We start from the raw sequence: 26,782 nt of genomic DNA, 5'->3' as shown, positions 1-26,782 counted from the left end.
ATTATTAAAAATGATTATTATTATTATTACATCGTCGTTATTATTATATGATTATTGTTATTATTATTATTATCATTAACGTTATCAATATAGGTATTATCATTAAAAATTTTATTGTTATTATTACTATAGTTATTATTAAAAGTTAACATTTTTATAAAAACTATTATTTTATTAATTTTATTATTATTATTATTAAATGTATCGTTAATATTAAAATTATCACATTTGTTAAAATTATCAATTCTAATAAAAATATCATTTTTATTATCATTATCATATTAGGGTTATTATTAAAAATTATCATTTCGAATAGAATTATTATTTTCATATAAAATATTATTATTTATCGTTATTATTAAAAATTATCATGTTTGTCTGAAAATATCATTATAAATCTTAAAACCTATATTTTCATTAAAATTTTCATTTTTATTAATATTATTAATAACAACAGTATTATTATCATTGTTATTATCATTAACATGAATATATTATTTTTATCAAAAATATTATTATTATTATAACATTTGTTTTACTATAAAAGATTATTATTTATTATCAAGATTATTATTATCATTAGTAAATATAAATATTGTTATTATTATTATTATTATTATTATTAAAAATAATTAATATTATTATTATAAGATAATACAACTTTACTTATTATTATTATTATTATTATTATTATTATTATTATTATTATTATTATTATTATTATTATTATTATTATTATTATTATTATTATTATTTTATCAAATAAATATGTGATACAAAGACATTTTTACCATATGTAATATAATTACATTAATAATACATATAACTATCTTTTTATGATTTTGAATGAACTATATAAATTTCATTACTCGAGATATATAAAAGTATATTTTTATCATATATATAAATTTTAATATAAATTTATGACTTGTATTATTTACTCTAATAAAATCTGATAAATATATTTAAATATATAAAATGACTATATCTAAGTTATATAATAAACATGTATAAATTTTGAAAGTCATTTTGGGTCAAACTGACTTTTGTTGACTTTTGCATATCGATCTCGAGCATTAGGATTGTGGTACACTATGACTTGACCTAAATTGCTAGACAGATATTGATCGACATATAAATATATACTTAATATAGGTTCGTGAATTCGAGGTCAACCCTGCACTTGTTCAGTGCCGTCATTTGCATTAATGCTACAAAAAACAGTATTGTGAGTTTCATTACTCCCCTTTTATATATTTTTGGGACTGAGAATACATGCGCTGCTTTTATAACTATTTTACGAAATAGACACAAGTACTTGAAACTACATTCTATGGTTGAATTATTATACCGGATATCACCCTTTTAGCTTGGTAGCCTAAGAATTTGGGAACAGACCCCCAAATTGACGCGAATCCTGAAGATAGATCTATGGACTTTGACACATCCCATCCGGGTTACGGATGCTTTGGTACTTCGATTTTATATACAGATGAGTGTACCTGTATATTTGGGGATATTCTAGATGCATTTGTTAATGTCAGTTACCAGGTGTTCACCATATGAATGATTTTTAATTCGTAGGTTATGCGTACTATTTTATACTCGGGTTACGTGTACAATTAAATATCTGAAATCTTGTGGTATATTAAAGTGAAGAAAATGAATGTTTATGATAAACTAATGAACTCACCGACCTTTTGGTTGACACTTGAAAGCATGTTTATTCTCAGGTTTGAAAGTAATCTTCCGCTGTGCATTTGCTCATTTTAAAGATATTACTTGGAGTCATTCATGGCATATTTCAAAAGATGTTGCATTCAAGTCATTGAGTTCAAGATTATTATTAAGTCATTTATAGATTGGGACATATTATGAAATGGTATGCATGCCTGTTAACTTTCAATGTAATGAAAGTTTATCTTTTAAAAACGAATGCAATATTTGTAAAATGTATTATATAGAGGTCAGAACCTCGCAATGTAACCATATGTTATTGTATTCGTCCTTATGGATTAGGGTGGGTTGTTATAATATTGTTACATCGTCACCTACACCCACATGCTCTGTGAATGTTTTTGATAATGTTAAACCCATTGAAGATTTACAAGGAGATAGTCAATCGCCTAAGTGTGAGGGAAAGGTTGTTAAGGAAAAAACCCATTGGTAAACCAGTAGATGAGGAAAATGTTGATAGATAAATGAGGAGATTATACCGGCGAGTTAAGAAAGCTATGTGTGAGAAGGATGAGAATTTGAGACAGAGATTAGTGTCAAATATGTTTAAGAAAGAGAAAGAGAAGTTAAGGAAATTCTGTGAGGGAAAAAAGCCACAGATATTTGGTTGTTGACTTCGATTGGTGATGGTAATATTAGTGGTGGTTCCTATGGTTTGTTGAATGAGATAACCTACCATCCAGACATTAGTTGAGAAGAAGGTCCAGTCTAGTTTATGACTCGTTAATAAACTTGTACATGTATCCTTGTATATTTGTATATTGCGTGTGTTTAAAATAAAATAAAAATCCTAAAAAATTTAAAATTTTGAAATTTCAAAAAGATTTTGCATTTTTGTGTTTTGCGTTTTTGTGTAATCATTGCAGGTGCTACATTTTGTGATGACAAATCGAGGAATGGCCGTCAGTGCAGAGCTGTCTGCCATTCCGTTTTCCCGACTCTTTTGCTCTACATCCGGTTATCTCTTTTCCATTCATTCTATTTTCCTCTTGAATTTATATTTGGTTTATCTGATTCCATGTAATGAGGGCATTACATGATCTTAAGTGTTGAGAGAGAGATATAAATTCTCGTGGATGTAATACACTTGAGTTATGTCTTATTTTTGAGTCATTTTGTAAAAAAATTTGAGAATTTTTAAAATTTTTGAAGATTTCAAAAGCCAAGTTGTAACTATTTATTGAGCAGATGTTATCGCTATTATGAGTTGAATTATATAAGTACCTTAATGAACATGGTGTTTTGTAGTGTCTTCGTATTTTTGAACGCATGTGTGTATAGGAAGTAAATTCGTCCGAGTTAAAAGTTGTTTCATATAATACTTGAAAGTAAAGTCTTTCAAGTTTCGTTTCACTTGGTATAGCATCTTCCTAAACTATATCACTTTATACTAACATCTTTGTAAGTTGTAAAGGTAATGTGGGAAGAGAAAGTCTTAAACTTTCAAAATCGAAAATAAACTCGGTAGGTTAAATCCGAGTCGCTGTCCATTGTATGATTGATTACAATGTAAAGTTGGAGCATGATCTGTCCCGCACGATAGCTAGTCTTCGCAGATTGTTACCCCTGAATTAAATTATACAAAAAGTCATTCATGTATCATTGCCATCATTCTCCTAACCCAGAAAGATTTTGTTAGGGTTTGATACTTGCTCTTTTGTCGCTGATCATTACCAGATTGACTGTGGATGACACCAAACTCTCACACAAAAATAGAGCTACTTGGGGCTAAATTTAAGAAACTATCTATCTATCTATCTCATTATAAGTCACATGGGACTTATATTTCACGACCTTCCTTCATTCCACGTGCGTTTACAACTGACAATGGAGTCAGAATCCCTACGCTTGAGTTGTAGATGAATTGTTGGGTGCAAAGAAGATCAAAATGAATGAGCTGAAGTTATCGTGTTCAGGTGATGTTTATCGTGTTCGGGTGATGTTTATCGTGTTCCAGTGATGTTTGTCGCAAAACGCGATAAGACTGGAAAGTGATAAAGTGCACTGAACGAGACAAATATGGTAGAAGTGGGTGTCAGAAGTTGTCACGTTCTGAACCACTTTGTCACGTTTTGATGCAGTTTGTCGCGGAACGGGACAAAGTGTCGTGAAACACGACAATGTTCGTATTCAGCAAGTAATCTAGATTGTTCCTATTTCGTTTTTTGCCCTATATAAACCCTCATATGAAACCTGCATTGTACACTTACGAAAAATATAATAAAATCCTCTTTGTTTGGCCGTGGATTAAACCAATCCGTTTGAATTAAACGATTGGACATAACCACGTTAATTCCTTGTTCTTTACGTTCCTTGTTCTTGTCTTTATTTGTGTTGAAGATTATTTGTTTGTTGCACGGTGGGTTTGATAACTAGGGTTATTAAGTTCTTGTTAGGGCTCACCTAGTTTTTCTAACAAGAACTTAATTCATCGACTAACATGATTATTTCTTATGTTGGACATTCCAGGGGGAAGACTCTTTGCGATGGACCCTTGCATCGAATGGAAAATTCTCAACGATAAAACTTACCCATATTTTGGAAGAAAAGGCCTTAATTGATGGGAGAGGTGAACTGAAGACTATTCGAAACAATCTCATTCTAAAGATTTAACGCCTAGAAACGATCGATTTTTTTTTTTAAACAAGTGTCCGCCCAGACCAAGTGATATGCCGCGACGCGGCATCCCTTGGTCGCGGCGCGACATTTCAAAGGAAATCATTCCTGCTTAACAGCCCTTATGTATTTGAAACATTCGATATGTCACTGCTGCTGGTACTGATCTGCAACTTATTATCAAAACTACATTTTCACCAATATGTTACATTACCAATCTTTTATCTACATAAATTTATCATTTCTAATATTAAAACGAGACACTAAAGTCACTCGGTCACGCACGACCTATTACACAAATCAACATTTCGTTTTGACCCATATCGGCTTATATGCCAAACTTGACCCATTTGACTCATTCCATTATCTATCACACTTCATCTAAACATACTTAAACCTTTCATTAACCTTATTACAAAATCTTTGACAACATGTTTACTCCAAAATGTTTAACGACATAACTAAAGACGTCAACACATGTAATTACCTAAAGCATGATTCAATTTTCGAGACTCACAATTCCACTTATAAAACCAATTTGATCATACTTGAAAACTCTAAAGCAAAACAACCTTGAATTGCGAACATTTGAACACATGATCATCCGCATTCAATAACATAGGTCATAATCATTATAAAATCAAGATTTAGAAAGTTACTTTTACTCACTTGAGCTAACTTCTTACTTAAATTTCTTGTGAAATCTCTACATCTTCAACACTTGCTATATACCTTTAGGAACTTGCGAGATCCATTTTCTCCACTTGTCCCAATACATCCATGAAGTCCACTTATGATCTTTTTCCGCTTTTCAAGTACCTACACACGTGATAACAATGAATATGGGTAAGCTCAATGCTTAGTGAGTAACATAGAGAGTTAATAATAAGTGCCCATAAACTTGGCACGCTATAAATAGCAATAATTATCCTCCATAAACCGTCTTCTTGGTAGCTAATATCTTTTAGTAGAGTTTGTATGTCCTTGATTCACGAACACATCATACGCTTCATCACTAAAACATCATAACAATACATACCTACAACACATTATATTCATAAAAAGAACTCCACAATAATCGTAAATCATCAATCACGTAATACTTACCTTGCGCACCTGTGTATGTACAAGTATATCCCCACTTACCTGTCATGACCCTCATGATCGGCTTGTCCCGGTGTAGTTACTTCTTCATTGGTCTATCATAGACTCATATCCCGTCACTCTACTCGAATCCCTTTACTACTAAAATTCATGAAAGACTTCTTTAACATCTTGAAATAATATTAACAAACTTAACACATCATAATATCATCTACCGCATTCATCATTAAGTACTCATTAACAACCGTAACATAAACTAATAAAATTAACTTCATCAAAATCTTTAACTTAATAACTTACCATAAACAAAATACTTGGTCCACTCAATCATAATATTCATGATACAATGAAAAACACATCATAATATCGAATACATAATTAAATCGTTATTCAAACATAAATTTACCTATGTACTCACCTTGGCCTCTTTTGCACACTTGGCCGCTTTCCTTCCCTTGATTAGCTCCTAATCATAATGCCAATCACATTAATAGCTTACTTAACACATAAATCCGCTCATAATCCCATTAGACACCAAAGTGGCTACTAGCTTAATTTTGACCCAATTAAGCTTTAGACTAATTTTGACTCAAGAAAGGAACTTGAACCACTACACTACAAGTGGTAACTCATGTCTAAATAACTCCCTAATAACATGGACACTTACAACATGCCCAAAATTCCCAACAATAATACTTTACACAAACTTTACACAATTCCACCATTTGGACAGCCCTACACTAACAGCAGATTTTGACCCATTTAAGTCTCTGTTCAGCATTTAAAGACTTATTCATTAAAAAGGACACTCAAAGCCCTTTCCGAAAAGTGCTCACACGCCCAAAACGGAGCTACGGTTGATTTTATATGATTTTTACAAAATCAAGTTTTGTGCAGTTTTTCTTAGTGACGGGTTTGACCAATTTTGACTCCATTTTCGAATCAAATCAATACAAAAGCATTTCCAACAAAGCCAAGTTACATACATGTACTAATAACACCATTAGGGATGATCCTTGACTCAATTAATCATCATACATGGCTAGTAACAATATGAACATTACTAGTTCTTCTCTTAGGTATTTTAACAAACACTTGGTGTAAATTTTCACATATCTAACAAAACACAACTCTTTGAAATCATCATTTTCACACAAGACTTGTTCTTATTCAAGTTTGTGCATAAACTAAATCAATTCAACCAAACAACATGAGATTAACTTTTATAAGGTATGAACTTCATAATTAAACATGGTTTAGACACAATCAAGCATACATTTAACCCAATTTCAAGCATAGAGTTCATACCTTAAATTTTAGGATTTGAGAACCCTAATTGTACACAAAGAAGAGATGGTGATGAACTAGTGGTTGTATACTTGTTGAAAGGGGCTCTAGACTACCAATTTATGATTGCATGGAAGATTTGAGCTTCAATTTTGCTCCTCTTGCCCTTCCTTGTTCGTCACCCATCCCACACCCACATACAAAAGCTGGAAATGAGCTCCAAAATCTGATTTTGGTGCTTAAAAACGTTTTTGGCACTTTTACACAACTAGTCCCTCAATATACAAAAGCTGTCAAACCCCACTTTAACTCATATTTGACCCGTTTCCCGTCAATCGGGGCAGAATTTTGAAAAACTTAAAACATGAAAGTTGTCACATATTTATTTACGGACGTCTGGGTTTTTAAATCACCTCAATCCGAGAAAATATGAGCAAGTTATGCTCGTTTTACGAAACAGCTCCAAAATGACAACTTATCGAAAACTTAACCGTTAAACATTTCGACTTACTATTTTTGGCCCACGACCACCAACACTTATTATTATTAAAAATAATAATATTTCAAGTCACTTCTAACCTTTCTTTTTACATTTATTCTTAAATCATACATATAAAACGTTAATAAAAGTTACTTATTAATTACTAGAAAAATATCTTGAAATTTGGGGTGTTACAACTCTCCCCCCGTTGGATCGTTCGTGTCCTCACGAACCGATTCTATAATACCGATCGTAGCTAACCATCATTTATTACACATAAACGAAGTAAATTCACATCACTGTCCTTTATACCACTACACTGCTCACTAGTCTCTAACATAACTTTTACTGTTTTAATCATGATTTATCTTCTTTTAAACGGTTTCTCTTAAATCAACATCTCAATCAATAACCATTTTTAAGAGCTATTTCTATCAAATGCATTTTCTTATGAAAATACACGAAAGATGTCATAAGAAATACTTCAAGTTCCTTGGTATTGCCTTACTTCTTTCAATTTACAACAATATGACTTTAGTTCAACGACTCTACATAACTTAATTATCTTCTTATTTGTAGAAGTGCACATTTATCTCACTCTATTTCTTCCCAATTACTTGCATAAAATTTATTCACACCCGTGTGGTATATCCTCTTTGAATCTGTTCTATCAAAACAGAAACGTTAAAGTGACTTCCCGTCTACTCTTACTCGTTTTCAATTAATTGCAACTAATCATATTCAATTATGGAATCACCGTTTTCTTTTTAGCTTCATCATATAACTTTCGTGACAATGTAAACTGTAACATCCTCAATCGGGCATAGTTGTAAGATTACTATTTTGCCCTTAAGTTTATATTGCGTTATTATATGCTTTTATTTCTATTTAATATTTATTATTATTTAATGATGTGGTTAGGACCAGTTTGTGACAAGGGTCACAGAACAGGTTTGTTTATTTAATTTAGACTTCGTTTGGGTCTCCAAATGATGTACGAAAGATATCAGATAATTGATAAATACTCGTGTGTTGCACAGTGTGGGGAAATTAACCTAAATTAAGTAACTAGTGCTGTCTCTCTCTTGCATTTTTTCCAGATCCTTCCCAAAACACTCCCGTACCTTCCCTTCCACCTACTTCAAACCCTAATCCTTGATTCTTATTTTAGAGCTCAAATTGTTCATATCATTGAGTTCCTTGTGATTCACTGATTCTTTTAAGGTAAGAATCACAAAGCTTCCATGCTCTAATCTTTGCGAAATTTAAGGTTTTGTGTTAGTTTTCATAAAAGTGTAAATTTGTGTCAAAACAAGTGATTTAAGTGTTGTTATGGTCAAATTGTTGTGGGTTTTGAGTCTATAACAAGTAGTGAACAAGTTGTGGTCGATTTTGGTGTTTAAAACGAACTCTAGATCGAGATTTGAGGATTTCATCGTGAAGTCCGTAGCCTTTGTTCAGTTTCTGATGAAGATGAACACACTCGGCCGACTGTTGGTCGACAGTCGACCGACTGAGAGTTGAACCGGACGATTGACGAAGACAACCGACCGACTGTTGAGTGAACCGACCGACTGAGATTTACTTTCGGCCGATTGTGGATATACCAAATAAGTCGACCGACTGGGAAGGTCAGTCGACCGATTGTATAGACAGTCGACCGACTGTATAGACAGTCGACCGACTGTAAGAGTCAGTCGACCGACTGAGTGTCCAGGGCAGAATATTTTACCTAAATGTTGATTTTTAGCCGTTATGCTGCCCGTTTGTATTTTGATGATCTGATGTAAATTTTGAAAGTGCACAAGTGTTAAGCAGAAAATTTTTAGCGGATAGTTTTCTGACAAAATTTTCTGTATTGTGTTATTTGATGTTTATGGACATAAACTAACTCGTGTATATGTATTTCTTAGGAGAAAAGGAGAAAGAGAAGGTTCAGTGATTAGATAGCTGAACACCTTCTCGTTTGCTGGTATTTGGTGAGTGGGACTAACTGGAGATTATAGTATATAGAAGCATGTTATATTATGATTGCCATGCTTGTTAGATATACTTATTGTTGTGGTTAGTTAGTTCTTGTGATGACTGCATGTTAGTTGATGCTTGTCTGCTGGAGCCCGGTGCGTCCCTATTGTGTGGTAGCCTTGGTAGGAGAGATCAACCTGCGGGTTGGGTTCCTCTGTGGTAGCCTAGACAGCCGTGGTGTATATATATGTGAATGACGCGTCTGTCGTGTGTAGATTATGTATATATATACGGTGGTGGAGGAACTTCTGGTAAGCCCCAGTCCGATCAGCTGGTGGTTAATGGTTTGGCCGAGCCGCCAGAGTCTCTGTAGACGGCACTTGGGTGATGTTTGTGTGTTATACGATTGTGACATGATTAGTATAACAGCTTTGTATACTATTACCTGTAGTTAGTCGTAGTCACTTAGCTTCGTGCTAATTCCCCTCTATCTCCTCCCTGCAGGTTGTTAGCTTTTGTAGATAGTGCTTTTGGGAGAAGACGGGCATGATGATGTTATGTTTGATAGGGTTAACTCTGATGTGGTCTTTTAGAATATGAACCATATACTTTTGAAAACAGAATGTATTTACGTCTCTTCCTGTTAATATGTAAATTGTTTTAATGACACGTGACATCGGTTTGTACAAATGTCGATATCGTATTTAATTAATATTATGCTTCCGCCACGTATTTATTAAAAAAAATAGCGGTGTCACATAAACATTCTTATTTATTAAGGAAAATCTTGCTAGCTATCTTCATTTACCTAAAATTAAACGCGTAAGCATAGAATAAGGGCACCCATCATGGCATTTTGGTGTGTTAACTCGCGCGTTTATTTTAAGGATAGCATTCATTCTTCTCTGGCATAATCTATTACATTTCTAAGTCCATTCTACCTTAAGGCCATACTCCCTTTCTATCTGAGTATTCCCTTTAGTTAAAAGTCTATCTATAAACATCGTCTGGTGATTAGTTCTTTCATCTCATAATTACCGTTAATCATGCTAAACTTTCTTAACACTTGTAATCCCACAACACTTGTGTGATAATATTCATCATAAATACAACCCTCAGGTTTTCTTAAATCGAGATTTAGATATAATCAACATCATGTATAGTATAAAATTTACTTATCTTGTCGTCGCGTTGAGTGTTCCAAACGTACGGATTCACATTCACTTAGTCGTTGCAGGTTCCTGTCTTTGCGCTTTAATGACCATTATATATACTTCTCAATCGTATCATCATTCATATGAATAATTAACATAACTTACAAGAAATCAAACCTTGCTTAATGTGTGCACGACATGATTTTGATAGTCCTTTATTACATGTCCTTCCACACTTAAAGTGAAGCTCTTTCAAACATTGATAATCTGATCGATAGAGTCCGTTCAGTTGTCCATCAATTATGCATTTCATAGTTCCTGCACTTTATGATCCTTACACATTACATATTCTTTGATATAAAACTTAGATTTCATCATTTACATAAATATCATTTAACAACCACATTAACATTTATATCTTTGCAACTCTGATTTTTCGTGTAACCATAAAGAATCCCTTGCTCGGTGCCATCCAGAGACTTAAGTCTACCTTTCACAACTTTAACTTTTTATCAAGCATACAACTTTAACTCATTTAACATTTCTTATCGACTCGTTCTTAAACACCATTCAACTAAGTCAAAACTTATTTAGCACATTATCGTTACATCGTTATTAGTCATCATCACTTAAGGGTACATTCATTATACTTTTGACAACTACTTTACATGACAGTTTCTATTCATCATTTTTGTTCATCCTAAACTTGCAACTTACATCATCCTACATAAAATTCGTGGTCACGAAAACCCAAGAGCACTCTTAGCATTAGCATAATCATAACCAAAAACATAACCTGTCAACCCGCAAGTTTCTTTCTTGTATCGAATCCGGTTATACCACACCATAGACGCAACTTACTAGGGATGACCTAGGATTGTGCCTAAGCTAAACATACATACCCATAGACATAAGGTCTAAACTCATCAAAATTAACATGGATGTCGAGTCTAAGCTCGTCACATTAATATAGATATAAGTCTAAGCTTTTCACCTAGTGATCTTGATCGTCACCCTCTTGCACGGATGCAATTCGGGAGCATCAAGTCACTTATGACATCATAATTTGTGTTCATGATAAAATTATGAACATTCTTTCATACATAATCATAACCTTTCGACTCGAAAGTTTCCATCTAAAATCTGATTCAATCATACCATTCATAGACACATGGCCTACGCTTATCACAATTTACATGGACATAAACCTAAGCTCATCATCATGAATATGGACGTAAGTCCAGGCTCAATAACATTACCATGGACGCAAGTCCAAGCTCATTAACTTTACCATGGATCCAAGCTTATCATTATCGACATGGACACAAGTCCAAGCTTATCATCATCAACATGGACACAAATCCAAGCTAATTGTCATTGACATGGACACAAGTCCAAGCTTATCATCATCAACATGGACACAAATCCAAGCTAATCATCATTGACATGGACACAAGTCCAAGCTAATCGTCATTGACATGGACACAAATCCAAGCCAATCGTCATTGACATGGATCCAAGCTTCATTACTTAGTGGGTTTGATCGTCACCCTCTTGCACGGATGCAATCCGGGTGCACCAAACCACTCTCATACATCACATCAAAAGTGCATAGTCTTCTCGAAACTATCTACTTGTTGTAAGACCCTAATCATGTTTCTGACTTTTTAGTTGTTCGGGACGCCGTCCAGGATGGTGGGACGCCGTCCAGATGTTAAAGGCTGGACGCCGTCCAGGATGGTGGGACGCCGTCCAGATGTTAAAGGCTGGACGCCGTCCAGAAATTGGGACGCCGTCCAGTTTGTCTGTCGGGCCAGCTGGGTTATTTTAAGATTTTTAGAGGGGCAAAATGGTATTTTCACTTATGGAACGAGTTAAGGCCACAAGATCAGTTCTAGGAGCCTCATTTGCTCCACTAACACCTACACAAACACTCTCATCTTGTTCTAGTGAGAGAGTAAGAGTTTTAGAGAGAGAGAGAGGTGGATTTGGAGAAGAAGGAGTCGGATTCTCGTAAAAGCTCGGGTTCTAAAGTTGTTCATCTCGCTCCTAGCTACGTTGTGGTGGTATTGGTAAGCTCAAACTCCGAATTTCATTGTTTAGATTTGATATTCAATTTAGGGTTTTGAGCTAGTTTGTTGTACAACCCTTTTAGATGATGAAGTAGGTTCATGGTGACTTGTTAATCTTGTCACTTGGCGGGTTTTGGGTTGGTTGACGTTTTAGCATTGATTAGGGTTTGATCTTGAGTTTAATCACTAGGTTTAGTGATTATGAAAGTGTTGAAACTCTTTTTGGGTGAGTTTGGTTAACTAATTTTGAAATGGGTTAAAATTAGGGTTTTGGTGTCAAAATGGGTATGACCCGTGTTTAACGCTTGTGTTCGGGTTTAATTGGTGTGTTAGGACCATTTTTACTCGTGTTAGCGATTATTGGTTAGTTATGGCAAGGTTTGTGCTTGAAAGTGCATTTGGGTCGAAATTGCACTAAGGGTCAATTGGGTTGGTTTGTAAGTCAACCCTAATTGTGTTGTTTGTATTGTGATAATGGAATAGGTACTTTTCATTTGGCGCGTTGCGGTTTACTTGGAAGCATTCATCAAGACGACTAGGTGAGTGTTAATATCCTATGTGCATATGTATGTGTAGGATGGGTGCGGGTCGGGGTGAAGTGTTTCTTGGTTATAGAGCTCACTTCACATATAGGTGGATTTGATGGACTTGTGTATAGGTCCAATTGGCACGGTTGTGCGTTTTAGTTAGCCACCTTTGGCGGGGTACACAATTTGTATGTACATTATCACACGCGGTATGGTGTGGATTATATAACCCCAATGGCGAAGGGTTAATATTGTGATGCGGACTTAGATATAACCCCAATGGCGAAGGGTAGTATTGTGAGTGGAATAATTATACGTATGTGTATTATTTATTTGTGAATGTTATGGTATGAACCATCGAGCCGGTAGTGCCATAATGTGTGTGTGTGATAGGATGTGAACCACGAGCTGGTAGCATCGAGTGTGAACCACGAGCCGATAGCACTATAAAATAATTGATGTGAACCATGAGCCGGTAGCATCGAGTGTGAACCACGAGCCGGTAGCACTATAAAATAATTGATGTGAACCATGTGCCGGTAGCATCGAGTGTGAACCACGTGCCGGTAGCACTATAAAATAATTGATGTGAACCACGAGCCGGTAGCATCGAGTGTGAACCACGAGCCGGTAGCACTATAAAAGAGTATGACTCAATTGCGTATGGTGTGAACCACGAGCCGGTAGCACCATAGCGTTATGGTTAACCTTGGGAGTTTTACGCGTTGTTATATATATATTGTATACGTATAATGTTGTATTGACGTGATGTAGCTAACCTTCTGGTTGTAGCTTATTGGCATTGTTCGCAACGTTGTTTGCGAACTTACTATATTGTTGGTGTTGTTAGCTTGTGCTTAGTGAACGTACGGTATGCTAGGTTTAGCTTGCCCTATACTTGGATGCTTCGGTATGCGCTATTTGATTATTATTGTGGCGTGTCCATTTTATGCATATATATGTATGTAGTATATTTTCACTCACTAAGCGTTAGCTTACCCTCTCGTTGTTTACATTTTTATATATTGCACGGATGCGGTGGCTCGGGTAAGCGCGGGGACTAGTGGACTTGCGTAGTTGCTTTATAAGACTTTCTTTTGGATTTGATTAGGATTGGGTAGCGTGTCCCCAATCCCATGCTCGGTCTATGTTTTTGTATAAACTAATGGGTCGAAATAGTCACTTATGGTATTTTGGGTCGATGTGGGCCCGGTGTCGTAAAATTCGGTTTTTATTGTGAAAAACTCTTAGTTTAAACTATTGTAATATATTGTGAAAGTGTTTTGGTTTAAAAGTGTCGGGAAGCGGGTTTTCGCCCGCGTTAGTTCGAAAAAAACTGGTCAGAATGTTTTAGTACATCTGGACGCCGTCCCGGATGTCTGGACGCCGTCCCAGTCTTAAGAGCTGGACGCCGTCCAAGCTTTTGGATGCCGTCCAGATCAACTGTTTTAGAAATTTTTTTTTGTGGCACGTTTTCGGATGGTTAACTGGTTAGGTCGTTACAAGTGGTATCAGAGCATGGTCTAAGGGATTTAGGTGACTTGATATAGGTGCCTAGACTTAGACTTTGTGTGTGCTTATTTGTTGCGGGACTTGTAGGATTATGGGTCGGAATGGGAATTTGGTTAGTGCCTTAATTCATAGGTGGACTAACGTGGATATTATTAATATACGATTGTGTTATGTTTATGTTTATTTTGCGTTGCGAATATCATCGAGCAAGATGGTCGTTGTACTAACGAGGGGATACGATGTGTGTGCGTAATAAGGACTTGCAAACCTTATTACGGGTGCAAATCGTGTTTAACAAGTGATGTACGACGAGTGTTGAGCAAGATGGGGCGGTGTTATGCGTGTTGTTTTATACGTTCGTGGACTAATCATTTTGCATTCTTTAGAATGACGACGCGAAACGAGATCGAGACGAATGACGAGGAGTTTAACTCTAGAGTTGCAGCCGCCGTTGCGGAGCAAATGAGTGCGTTTCGAGAAGAAATGGATAGGAAGTATTCCGAATTTCGGGGTAGTAGTGAAATGGAGCGTTGTCTTAAGAGCTTCATGAGGACTAAACCCCCGATGTATGACGGGAAACCGGATCCTTTGGTAAGCACAACTTGGATTTCGGATGTCGAAGGGTGTTTTCGTACTATTGATTGCCCTCCCGAGAAAAAGACGAGACTCGCTACTAGTCTGTTGCGGGGCAGGGCAAGGGATTGGTTGGATGGTAAGATCGATCTTGTCGGTGGCGAAACGTTTATGGTCTTATCGTGGAACGAGTTTAAGGAGGAATTCTTCGAGGAGTTCCGGACTTCGGCCGATTTGTGGGAATTGCGTAATGAGTTGCGAAATTTGCGACAAGGATCTATGGATTTGAGTACTCTCAAGACGACCTTTATGGCGAAGGCTCGTTTTTGTCCGGAGTATTTGGGGAATGATCGTTTGTTGATGGGGGATTTCTATCGGACCTTGAATGATGACTTGAAAAGTAAAATTAGTCGGGGTCAAGCGAAATCGTTTTCGGAATTATTCGACTTGGCTAGAGGTTTCGAGTCGTATTCACGATCGAAAAAGGGTGAACCTTCAAGTGAGCGAAGGGTCGTTTCGTATGGTGCTCCGAGTAAGAGGGCTAAGGGTCCGAGTGTGAGCACGGATGGTACGCGAACGGGTATGTCGGATTCTAGTGCGGCTAGATGTTACAATTGTGGCGTGAGGGGTCACAAGTCTTGGGAATGTTCGGTACCAAAGGGTGATGGTATGGTGTGCTTCAATTGCCAAAAAGAAGGACATCGTAAGTCGGAATGTCCCAAGTTAGCGGGGACGGGTGCGGCAAGGAGACGTTAAGGTACGTTTCAATTCAATAAATATGTCTTTTAATTATTTATTAAGTGCCGTTTGAGTTTGTGTAGTATGCCTTTTGTTGTGCATGTTATTGTTGTGGGTGACGTTCCTAAAGGAAGTACCATATGTTGATGTTTGATTGACGGGCAAAGGGCGTAAGACTTGGTGCAACCAAGCATTCCTTAGTATTTGGAAAACGTTTCTACCAAGCCACGGAAATGGTTTTGGTGTTTGGTTGTTAAGCGCGTGTTCGCTTTTATGATGAAGTGATGAATCATGAGGTTCGTCGGTTGGTTGGAACCCTTGAGATCAAGTGTTTTAAATCTCGATGTGTGTTGGTAATGGAGTCTTTATGACGCGGCATTAGGTGCCTCTTTTATACCTACTAGCGTGGTGTTCGACTCCGATTAGGTTGTGGTTACATTGTACTTAGGGTACCTGGAGAAACCCTTAGGTACATGAGTGACTAGGTGAAATTTGACAAACTAAAGCAATTGGATGATTGCGAGGGTATGGTTTGTGAAATCGTAGTACACTTTTCGTTCGAAGTGTTTAAGGATGGTTTGAAATCCATCGTGTGCTCAAGGTTGGAGCAAGATGTGGTGATGGGTCGTGTGTACCCAATTGTTGGTAAAGTCTACCTTGGTAACATTGTACGGGTGTACAAGTTGTGGTATCGGAACGTGGTTCCAAGTGGGGGAGTTACACTCCCGCACGAGGAAGATTTAGTGTGAGATTTCGGATGATGTTTTTTTGGTAGATTCGGAAATTTTGTCGAGACCTAGTTCTGGTCCATTTGTGGTAGAGTACGATTTCGGATAAATTGTACTTATGGTTTGGATTGGAAATTTCCACCGAGGTGGTAATGTGGTAAATCTCGTTGAGAGATAATTGACGTGTGTGGCGAGCAAGGTGAAATCCTTCGGTTAAGGGAGGTGTGTGTCGGGTTCTCTTTTGGAGAATTATTGTTTGGTACCTATGTTTGGTATAGGTGGTTCTTGCTCGATTATGGATGGTTAGGGGTCCGCTGACTTCATTATGGTATGGTTGATTGATGAAGCATGATCTTTAGGGTCCGCTGACTTCATCATGGGAGTACGTGATTGGTGGAGCATGACTTTCGGGGTCCGCTGACTTCATCATGAGCGTGGTGTTATATAGGTGAAGCATGATCTTCGGGTCCGCTGACTTCATCCGGTGTTGAGATTGGTGAAGCATGATCTTCGGGTCCGCTGACTTCATCATAGTTGTGGATCGCGTGTGTTTTCGGATTCACGATGACGCGTGTAGTTCGGTCATCTTATCGGAATGAATCTCGTGTAGTTCGGATTCATGGTGACTCGTGTAGTTCGGTCATCTTATTGAGGTAGTAATCTCGTGTGGTTTCGGATTACTAAGGCTCGTGTAGTTCGGCCAACCTCGATGTTGTGGAAGTGAATCTCGTGTAGTTCGGATTCACAAATGACTCGTATAGTTCGGTCATTCCTCTGGGATAGTGACTCTCGTGTAGTTCGGATTCACTATGGCGCGTGTAGTTCGGCCATTCCCGATTGTGTTGTGGTGAAGGTAGTGAGTCGCGTGTAGTTCGGATTCACTAAGGCGCGTGTATTTTCGGCCAGCCTTCGTGTGGTGTGATCTATTGGTTGTTTTATACACCGATGGTGGGGTCGTGAGGACCATGTTGTATGATTTAGTGATGCGAAAGCCGTGTTTCGCTCACGTGTTGTTACGGGTGTGACGATCGTTGATTTTGTACACCTTGGGATCTAGAGTTACCATGATCGTTTTGGGCGCTATCGGTTTTAACCGTTTGTTATGATGTTACGGTAGTTGCGTATGGGTCGTATTGCGCACTACAAGGGATGTTTAGTGATAAGTGTAATCTGTAGGGATTCATTTGGTTCGATCTCCATCGTTTCGTGTTGTTGACCTTAGGTTGACTTGGTTACTTTTAGCATTGTACTCGGTAAGGATACGCTAGGGGATTGATATCTCGGTCCGAGATTGGTTGAGTTTTCCCGATGATAGGGAGTGAGCATGGTTTTAGTGCTCGGATAGTGGGTTTGATAAATCGCGGGAGACGATTTTAGTTGTTAAAGGTGATTCCTTGGGAAGAGTTGCCTAGGAAAGTCGGATTGGGACTTATGTTGAGGACCGTGGAGTGTGGTCCGTTTGGTTAAGTGACGAGGATCACGAGGACGTGATCGATTCTAAGTGGGGGAGAGTTGTAAGACTCTAATCCTGTTTCTGACTTTTTAGTTGTTCGGGACGCCGTCCAGGATGGTGGGACGCCGTCCAGATGTTAAAGGCTGGACGCCGTCCAGGATGGTGGGACGCCGTCCAGATGTTAAAGGCTGGACGCCGTCCAGAAATTGGGACGCCGTCCAGTTTGTCTGTCGGGCCAGCTGGGTTATTTTAAGATTTTTAGAGGGGCAAAATGGTATTTTCACTTATGGAACGAGTTAAGGCCACAAGATCAGTTCTAGGAGCCTCATTTGCTCCACTAACACCTACACAAACACTCTCATCTTGTTCTAGTGAGAGAGTAAGAGTTTTAGAGAGAGAGAGGTGGATTTGGAGAAGAAGGAGTCGGATTCTCGTAAAAGCTCGGGTTCTAAAGTTGTTCATTTCGCTCCTAGCTACGTTGTGGTGGTATTGGTAAGCTCAAACTCCGAATTTCATTGTTTAGATTTGATATTCAATTTAGGGTTTTGAGCTAGTTTGTTGTACAACCCTTTTAGATGATGAAGTAGGTTCATGGTGACTTGTTAATCTTGTCACTTGGCGGGTTTTGGGTTGGTTGACGTTTTAGCCTTGATTAGGGTTTGATCTTGAGTTTAATCACTAGGTTTAGTGATTATGGAAGTGTTGAAACTCTTTTTGGGTGAGTTTGGTTAACTAATTTTGAAATGGGTCAAAATTAGGGTTTTGGTGTCAAAATGGGTATGACCCGTGTTTAACGCTTGTGTTCGGGTTTAATTGGTGTGTTAGGACCATTTTCACTCGTGTTAGCGATTATTGGTTAGTTATGGCGCGGTTTATGCTTGAAAGTGCATTTGGGTCGAAATTGCACTAAGGGTCAATTGGGTTGGTTTGTAAGTCAACCCTAATTGTGTTGTTTGTATTGTGATAATGGAATAGGTACTTTTCATTTGGCGCGTTGCGGTTTACTTAGAAGCATTCATCAAGACGACTAGGTGAGTGTTAATATCCTATGTGCATATGTATGTGTAGGATGGGTGCGGGTCGGGGTGAAGTGTTTCTTGGTTATAGAGCTCACTTCACATATAGGTGGATTTGATGGACTTGTGTATAGGTCCAATTGGCACGGTTGTGCGTTTTAGTTGGCCACCTTTGGCGGGGTACACAATTTGTATGTACATTATCACACGCGGTATGATGTGGATTATATAACCCCAATGGCGAAGGGTTAATATTGTGATGCGGACTTAGATATAACCCCAATGGCGAAGGGTAGTATTGTGAGTGGAATAATTATACGTATGTGTATATGGCGTATTTATTTGTGAATGTTATGGTATGAACCATCGAGCCGGTAGTGCCATAATGTGTGTGTGTGATAGGATGTGAACCACGAGCCGGTAGCATCGAGTGTGAACCACGAGCCGGTAGCACTATAAAATAATTGATGTGAACCACGAGCCGGTAGCATCGAGTGTGAACCACGAGCCGGTAGCACTATAAAATAATTGATGTGAACCACGTGCCGGTAGCATCGAGTGTGAACCACGTGTCGGTAGTACTATAAAATAATTGATGTGAACCACGAGCCGGTAGCATCGAGTGTGAACCACGAGCCGGTAGCACTATAAAAGAGTATGACTCAATTGCGTATGGTGTGAACCACGAGCCGGTAGCACCATAGCGTTATGGTTAACCTTGGGAGTTTTACGCGTTGTTATATATATATTGTATACGTATAATGTTGTATTGACGTGATGTAGCTAACCTTCTGGTTGTAGCTTATTGGCATTGTTCGCAACGTTGTTTGCGAACTTACTATATTGTTGGTGTTGTTAGCTTGTGCTTAGTGAACGTACGGTATGCTAGGTTTAGCTTGCCCTATACTTGGATGCTTCGGTATGCGCTATTTGATTATTATTGTGGCGTGTCCATTTTATACATATATATGTATGTAGTATATTTTCACTCACTAAGCGTTAGCTTACCCTCTCGTTGTTTACATTTTTATAGATTGCACGGATGCGGTGGCTCGGGTAAGCGCGGGGACTAGTGGACTTGCGTAGTTGCTTTAGAAGACTTGCTTTTGAATTTGATTAGGATTGGGTAGCGTGTCCCCAATCCCATGCTCGGTCTATGTTTTTGTATAAACTAATGGGTAGAAATAGTCACTTATGGTATTTTGGGTCGATGTGGGCCCGGTGTCGTAAAATTCGGTTTTTATTGTGAAAAACTTAGTTTAAACTATTGTAATATATTGTGAAAGTGTTTTGATTTAAAAGTGTCGGGAAGCGGGTTTTCGCCCGCGTGAGTTCGAAAAAAACTGGTCAGAATATTTTAGTACATCTGGACGCCGTCCCGGATGTCTGGACGCCGTCCCAGTCTTAAGAGCTGGACGCCGTCCAGATCAACTGTTTCAGAAATTTTTTTTTGTGGCACGTTTTCGGATGGTTAACGAGTTGGGTCGTTACACTTGTTAACTTATTCCATATGATGCATACCATTATCGAATTAAACTTCATACGTTCAAAATTCATTTCATTTAATAATCATATAGTCACACATCATTCATTTAGCGTAAGCAACTCATAATAATCATGCAATCATACATGTCTAAGCACAAATATACCTCGGTTTAAGTCTAAATAATCCTAAGGTGGATTATCTAATTCTCTTAAACCACCGCTCTGATACCAACTTTTAACGCCTAGAAACGGTCGATTTTTTTTTTTTTAAACAAGTGTCCGCCCAGACCAAGTGATATGCCGCGGCGCGGCATCCCTTGGTCGCGGCACGACATTTCAAAGGAAATCATTCCTGCTTAACAGCCCTTCTGTATTTGAAACATTCGATATGTCGCGGCTGCTGGTAATGATCTGCAACTTATTATCAAAACCACATTTTCATCAATAGGTTACATTACCAATCTTTTATCTACATAAATTTATCATTTCAAATATTAAAACGAGACACTAAAGTCACTCGGTCATGCACGACCTATTACACAAATCAACATTTCGTTTTAACCCATATCGGCTTATATGCCAAACTTGACCCATTTGACTCATTCCATTATCTATCACACTTCATCTAAACATACTTAAACCTTTCATTAACCTTATTACAAAATCTTTGACAACATGTTTACTCCAAAATGTTTAACGACATAACTAAAGACGTCAACACATGTAATTACCTAAAGCATGATTCAATTTTCGAGACTCACAATTCCACTTATAAAACCAATTTGATCATACTTGAAAACTCTAAAGCAAAATAACCTTGAATTGCGAACATTTGAACACATGATCATCCGCATTCTATAACATAGGTCATAATCATTATAAAAGCAAGATTTAGAAAGTTACTTTTACTTACTTGAGCTAACTTCTTACTTAAATTTCTTGTGAAATCGCTACATCTTCAACACTTGCTATATACCTTTAGGAACTTGCGAGATCTATTTTCTCCACTTGTCCCAATACATCCATGAAGTCCACTTATGATCTTTTTCCGCTTTTCAAGTACCTACACACGTGATAACAATGAATATGGGTAAGCTCAATGCTTAGTGAGTAACATAGAGAGTTAATAATAAGTGCCCATAAACTTGGCACGCTATAAATAGCAATAATTATCCTCCGTAAACCGTCTTCTTGGTAGCTAATCTCTTTTAGTAGAGTTTGTATGTCCTTGATTCACGAACACATCATACGCTTCATCACTAAAACATCATAACAATACATACCTACAACACATTATATTCATAAAAAGAACTCCACAATAATCATAAATCATCAATCACGTAATACTTATCTTGCGCACCTGTGTATGTACAAGTATATCCCCACTTACCTGTCACGACCCTCATGATCGGCTTGTCCCGGTGTAGTTACTTCTTCATTGGTCTATCATAGACTCATATCCCGTCACTCTACTCGAATACCTTTACTACTAAAATTCTTGAAAGACTTCTTTAACATCTTGAAATTATATTCACAAACTTAACACATCATAATATCATCTACCGCATTCATCATTAAGTACTCATTAACAACCGTAACATAAACTAATAAAATTAACTTCATCAAAATCTTTAACTTAATAACTTACCATAAACAAAATACTTGGTCCACTCAATCATAATATTCATGATACAATGAAAAACACATCATAATATCGAATACATAATTAAATCGTTATTCAAACATAAATTTACCTATGTACTCACCTTGGCCTCTTTTGCACACTTGGCTGCTTTCCTTCCCTTGATTAGCTCCTAATCACAATGCCAATCACATTAATAGCTTACTTAACACATAAATCCGCTCATAATCCCATTAGACAACAAAGTGGCTACTAGCTTAATTTTGACCCAATTAAGCTTTAGACTAATTTTGACTCAAGAAAGGAACTTGAACCACTACACTACAAGTGGTAACTCATGTCTAAATAACTTCCTAATAACATGGACACTTACAACATGCCCAAAATTCTCAACAATAATACTTTACACAAGCTTTACACAATTCCACCATTTGGACAGCCCTACACTCATAGCAGAATTTGACCCATTTAAGTCTCTGTTCAACATTTAAAGACATGTTCATTAAAAAGGACACTCAAAGCCCTTTCCGAAAAGTGCTCACACGCCCAAAACGGAGCTACGATTGATTTTATATGATTTTTACAAAATCAAGTTTTGTGCAGTTTTTCTTAGTGACGGGTTTGACCAATTTTGACTCCATTTTCGAATCAAATCAATACAAAAGCATTTCCAACAAAACCAAGTTACATACATGTACTAATAACACCATTAGGGATGATCCTTGACTCAATTAATCATCATACATGGCTAGTAACAACATGAACATTACTAGTTCTTCTCTTAGGTATTTTAACAAACACTTGGTGTACATTTTCACATATCTAGCAAAACACAACTCTTTGAAATCATCATTTTCACACAAGACTTGTTCTTGTTCAAGTTTGTGCATAAACTAAATCAATTCAACCAAACAACATGAGATAAACTTTTATAAGGTATGAACTTCATAATTAAACATGGTTTAGACACAATCAAGCATACATTTAACCCAATTTCAAGCATAGAGTTCATACCTTAAATTTTAGGATTTGAGAACCCTAATTGTACACAAAGAAGAGATGGTGATGAACTAGTGGTTGTATACTTGTTGAAAGGGGCTCTAGACTACCAATTTATGATTGCATGGAAGATTTGAGCTTCAATTTTGCTCCTCTTGCCCTTCCTTGTTCGTCACCCATCCCACACCCATATACAAAAGCTGGAAATGAGCTCCAAAATCTGATTTTGGTGCTCAAAAACGTTTTTGGCACTTTTACACAACTAGTCCCTCAATATACAAAAGTTGTCAAACCCCACTTTAACTCATATTTGACCCGTTTCCCGTCAATCGGGGCAGAATTTTGAAAAACTTAAAACATGAAAGTTGTCACATATTTATTTACGGACGTCTGGATTTTTGAATCACCTCAATCCGAGAAAATATGAACAAGTTATGCTCGTTTTACGAAACAGCTCCAAAATGACAACTTATCGAAAAGTTAACCGTTAAGCATTTCGACTTACTATTTTTGGCCCACGACCACCAACACTTATTATTATTAAAAATAATAATATTTTAAGTCACTTCTAACCTTTCTTTTTACATTTATTCTTAAATCATACATATAAAACGTTAATAAAAGTTACTTATTAATTACTAGAAAAATATCTTGAAATTTGGGGTGTTACAAAAGAAAGGTGAAATATTTATTTGTCGGGCCTTGAAAAGAATACTACCGACAGAATTAGATAAGCGTGGAATTGATTTACATTCGTTTCGCTGTCATCTTTGCGATAATGATGTCGAAACAGTTGAAATGTAAGCATCAAACCAGGTAACACAGATTTGTTCAATATACGACTACGTGACTGTGATTTGAGACCGATTTGATTAACAAGTCCCATTTGACTCAGAGTTGATGGAAGGCCCTATAACTGATTCACGATGTGTTCAAGGGATTTAACAATCAATCGAAGAAATCAAAGAAGTTTATGAGAGAAAAAGAGTCAAATCGAATGAGGAACCCTAATTCGGAACGAAAAGGAAACCCAATTGATCTAGATTAAAATAATGAGGAGTGAATGAAAACTGCTTCATGAAATATGGAGCCTGAATGTAACCGTGAATGAAAACTGCTCCGTTAAATATAGAGCCTGAATGTAACCGTAATTAGAATCAGATGGAGGACAAGTGTATTTTTGTTGTAATTAGCAAAATAATTTACTTTAATCTTTGAATTAACACGTGGACATAATTTCTCAGACTGATCATGCCACGTCAACAAGTATTCACTTGTTTTATAAGAAGGTTCCCATCAGATTCGTTAAACATCCGTTTTCTAGCTAGCCAATATTTAACACCATTGGCACCCTCATGCCAATTCTTTTACTTTTTTCATCACAGACTCTTTGCAATATTTTATTGTACATTTCTCATTATAGGTTGTACTATGTATTAATTTATTATTTTACTGGGTCCATGTGATGGTGAGAAATGTGTTATTGTTAGGAGTAAATTATGATGGGATATTGATAAGAAGAAAATGTGAACGAAATAGTGATGTAACGCTGATATGGTAGTATATTAATTTGAAGAAAAGCGTGATGGTTGAGAATGCTCCAAGGTGTAGAGATATAATAATAATATTAATACATAATGTACAGAGTATATGTATAATGTATAATGTACAGAGTATATGTATAATGTATAATGTATAATATGTATTTATGTCTATGTATAATGTATAATACGTAAATAATTAAAAGTACATGATATGAGTAATAATTAACCATGGTTACACATCACCCCACCACGACTAACCACTACCTTCAGCAGTTTATATATCCCTGCAGATAAACCGTGAACAAAAAACACACACAATACTTTCACCATCAAAACACACACAACAAAAAACATGGTCAATGATTCAAACCACCACGGTATGATGGTTCACGTACCACCATGGACCACCCTCATCGACGATCCCCTCACCGGAATCTCACCTTTTTCTCCCCGTACTCCCAATGCCACCCTCGAAGACTACGCTTACTTTCTCCGTAACGACGCCGTTATCCGCCGTCGTCTCGACGACGAAACAGACAACGACGATTCTTCCGATTTCGACATCACATCTGAACCGTACGCATGCGATAGTTTCCGTATGTACGAATTTAAAATCCGTAACTGTTCACGTCCTCGGTCACATGACTGGACTGATTGTCCGTACGTTCATCCTGGTGAAAAAGCCCGCCGCCGTGATCCCCGGAAGTACAGTTATTCCGGCACCGCGTGTCCGGATTTTCGTAAAGGGAATTGTAATAAAGGTGATGGTTGTGAATTTGCTCATGGGGTTTTTGAATGTTGGCTGCATCCTCATCGCTACCGTACACAGCCGTGTAAAGACGGCGTTAACTGTCGCCGGCGTGTTTGTTTCTTCGCACACACTCCGGAGCAACTTCGTGTGTTGAGTCCGAGCCCTCGGACTACGGATTCGGGTTTCGGGTCCTTTTTTTCCTCGCCGTCTGAGACTTCTACGCCGCCGTCTGATTCGCCGCCGATGTCTCCGATGGATGGGTCACTTAGCCGGTCACTGGGGTCGGTGACGGTGAGTGATATGTTGAGTTCTCTCCGTCGATTGCAGCTTAATAAAAATCCAACTATGAGTACTTCTTGGAGCATGCAAATGGGCCGGGTTGGGGTTGCTTCGCCTCCCGGGTCGGGTTTCTACAGTTTACCTTCTACTCCGACCCGACCAGTGACTCGATCCGGGTTAGGGTTTTCTGACGTTTGTGATGAAGGTTGTGTGGAGGAACCGGTTATGGAAAGAGTTGAATCGGGTCGGGGTTTAAGGGCTAGGATGTTTGAGAAATTGAGCAAAGAGAACAAGTTGGATTGGGCTGACCCGGGTGAAGGTTCGAACCCGGATGTCGGATGGATCTCGGAGCTTGTGAAGTGATTGGTATTATGGTATACTCGTATTTGGTATCTATAACACCACCCTAATTACCTTCCAATCAAGTGTTTAAGATTTTTAATCAAGGATTATTTCTTGTTTAATAATTAATTAATTAATTAATTTATAATCATGTTTATGGAGTCATGGTTGAAGACATTTTGTCCACTCCCCTTATCTTGTAGATAGATGGTTATGAAGGGTGTGAAGTGTAAGAAGAGTATTTTTATGGGGTCTTATTCAAGAAAATAGAGGACAGAAATGAATGGGTGGAATTATTTACTTTCATTATTGTTAAATAGTACTGTAATTTTTTATTTTTTGTTATGTGTGAGAAACTTATTTGTGAGGAATGATGTCTAAGGTCCTCAATGAACTAACCTTTATTGTTGTAATGATAATGATAATTCGCTTGTTATTTGTTTTCAAATACTCAGTACTTGATTTTTATACATTTTTATGCTAGTAAGCACCTGTTTAAATTTTTACACAAATTCGACAAATTTTGATAGTAATCTCTAAAACATAAAAGGTCTTTGACTTAAATTGAAAGCGAAATATATTCCATGAGTCATGAATTAACCCTTGGTATTATTTTTTATTACTATTATTACTATAGATCTTTTCCACCGACGGTTTGTATACTATTTTAAACTATGAGATATTACTGAATTAATTGGTGAAATGACCCGGAAAAAATTACATTTAAACGAAACAGTTTTATAATATATTTTAGGGATTAAGTAAATGTAAATACTA

General features: G+C 37.2%; 1 protein-coding gene across 1 annotated transcript; it reads left to right on the top strand.

Moving 5' to 3' along the window:
* The first annotated feature begins 24,952 nt into the window (after positions 1 to 24,952).
* LOC139851753 (zinc finger CCCH domain-containing protein 20-like) lies at positions 24,953 to 26,441 on the top strand. Its single transcript, XM_071840917.1, has one exon. The coding sequence runs from the start codon at positions 24,986 to 24,988 to the stop codon at positions 26,024 to 26,026; it is 1,041 nt and encodes a 346-aa protein (XP_071697018.1). The 5' UTR covers positions 24,953 to 24,985; the 3' UTR covers positions 26,027 to 26,441.
* The last annotated feature ends 341 nt before the right edge of the window (positions 26,442 to 26,782 follow it).

This window comes from Rutidosis leptorrhynchoides, chromosome 6, assembly GCF_046630445.1.
Source record: "Rutidosis leptorrhynchoides isolate AG116_Rl617_1_P2 chromosome 6, CSIRO_AGI_Rlap_v1, whole genome shotgun sequence".
Taxonomy (NCBI): Eukaryota; Viridiplantae; Streptophyta; class Magnoliopsida; order Asterales; family Asteraceae; genus Rutidosis; species Rutidosis leptorrhynchoides.
The sequence above is the reverse complement of the archived record's forward strand: the minus strand, read 5'-3'. Positions and strand labels throughout refer to the sequence as shown.